The sequence below is a fragment of the Capsella rubella genome, unplaced genomic scaffold (genome assembly GCF_000375325.1).
Source record: "Capsella rubella cultivar Monte Gargano unplaced genomic scaffold, Caprub1_0 scaffold_117, whole genome shotgun sequence".
NCBI lineage: Eukaryota > Viridiplantae > Streptophyta > Magnoliopsida > Brassicales > Brassicaceae > Capsella > Capsella rubella.
In genome coordinates, this window is record NW_006238811.1 from 2,048 (window position 1) to 2,534 (window position 487).

A 487-nucleotide genomic window follows, 5' to 3' on the forward strand; every position below is an offset into this window, starting at 1 on the left:
GCAGCTCCAGATGTGGTAGGACCATTTGCTTGGGTGATTTTCCTTGAGTATTCCATTTGAACAATAACCTGTTGCAGGGAAAAAGAAAGCAAATCTTGTTTATTTGTGAGCACAACAAATACAATAATTAGTGTAGAAAGCTCAACTCAATACCTGTTTGCCAACAAGCCGTTGTCTCAGAAATTCTCTTGCTTCCCGAGCATAAGGTGCGGGCTTCTCTTCTCTACGTGGGTTACCCATTTTTGGAGATCTGATACTCGAAAGACAGACCCGTCTCTCTGCCGCTGGGCTCCCTATTGGAACAGCATCATTGGCAACTATAACACAATCCCCACTCACCACCTCCACTACCTACAGAGAGATAAAAACAATAAATCAATAAGCAGAGGAGAAAAACAGTATTTAAAAAAGAATATGGCCAGGACGTGTTACCTTTCCCGTAAAGTTCTGGTCATGAATTGCCTTAGAGTTAGTAGCTGGAGGAACG

At 42.7% G+C, this 487-nt stretch overlaps 1 protein-coding gene across 1 annotated transcript in view; it reads right to left on the reverse strand.

Moving 5' to 3' along the window:
- Positions 1-141: 141 nt before the first annotated feature.
- LOC111831099 (ribonuclease TUDOR 1-like) overlaps positions 142-487 on the reverse strand; it is a 6,072-nt gene continuing 5,726 nt past the window's right edge. Inside the window, exon 9 of the mRNA XM_023784645.1 lies at positions 142-351. Coding sequence (XP_023640413.1) covers positions 142-351 — 210 coding nt within the window. The remainder of the gene's footprint in view (positions 352-487) is intronic.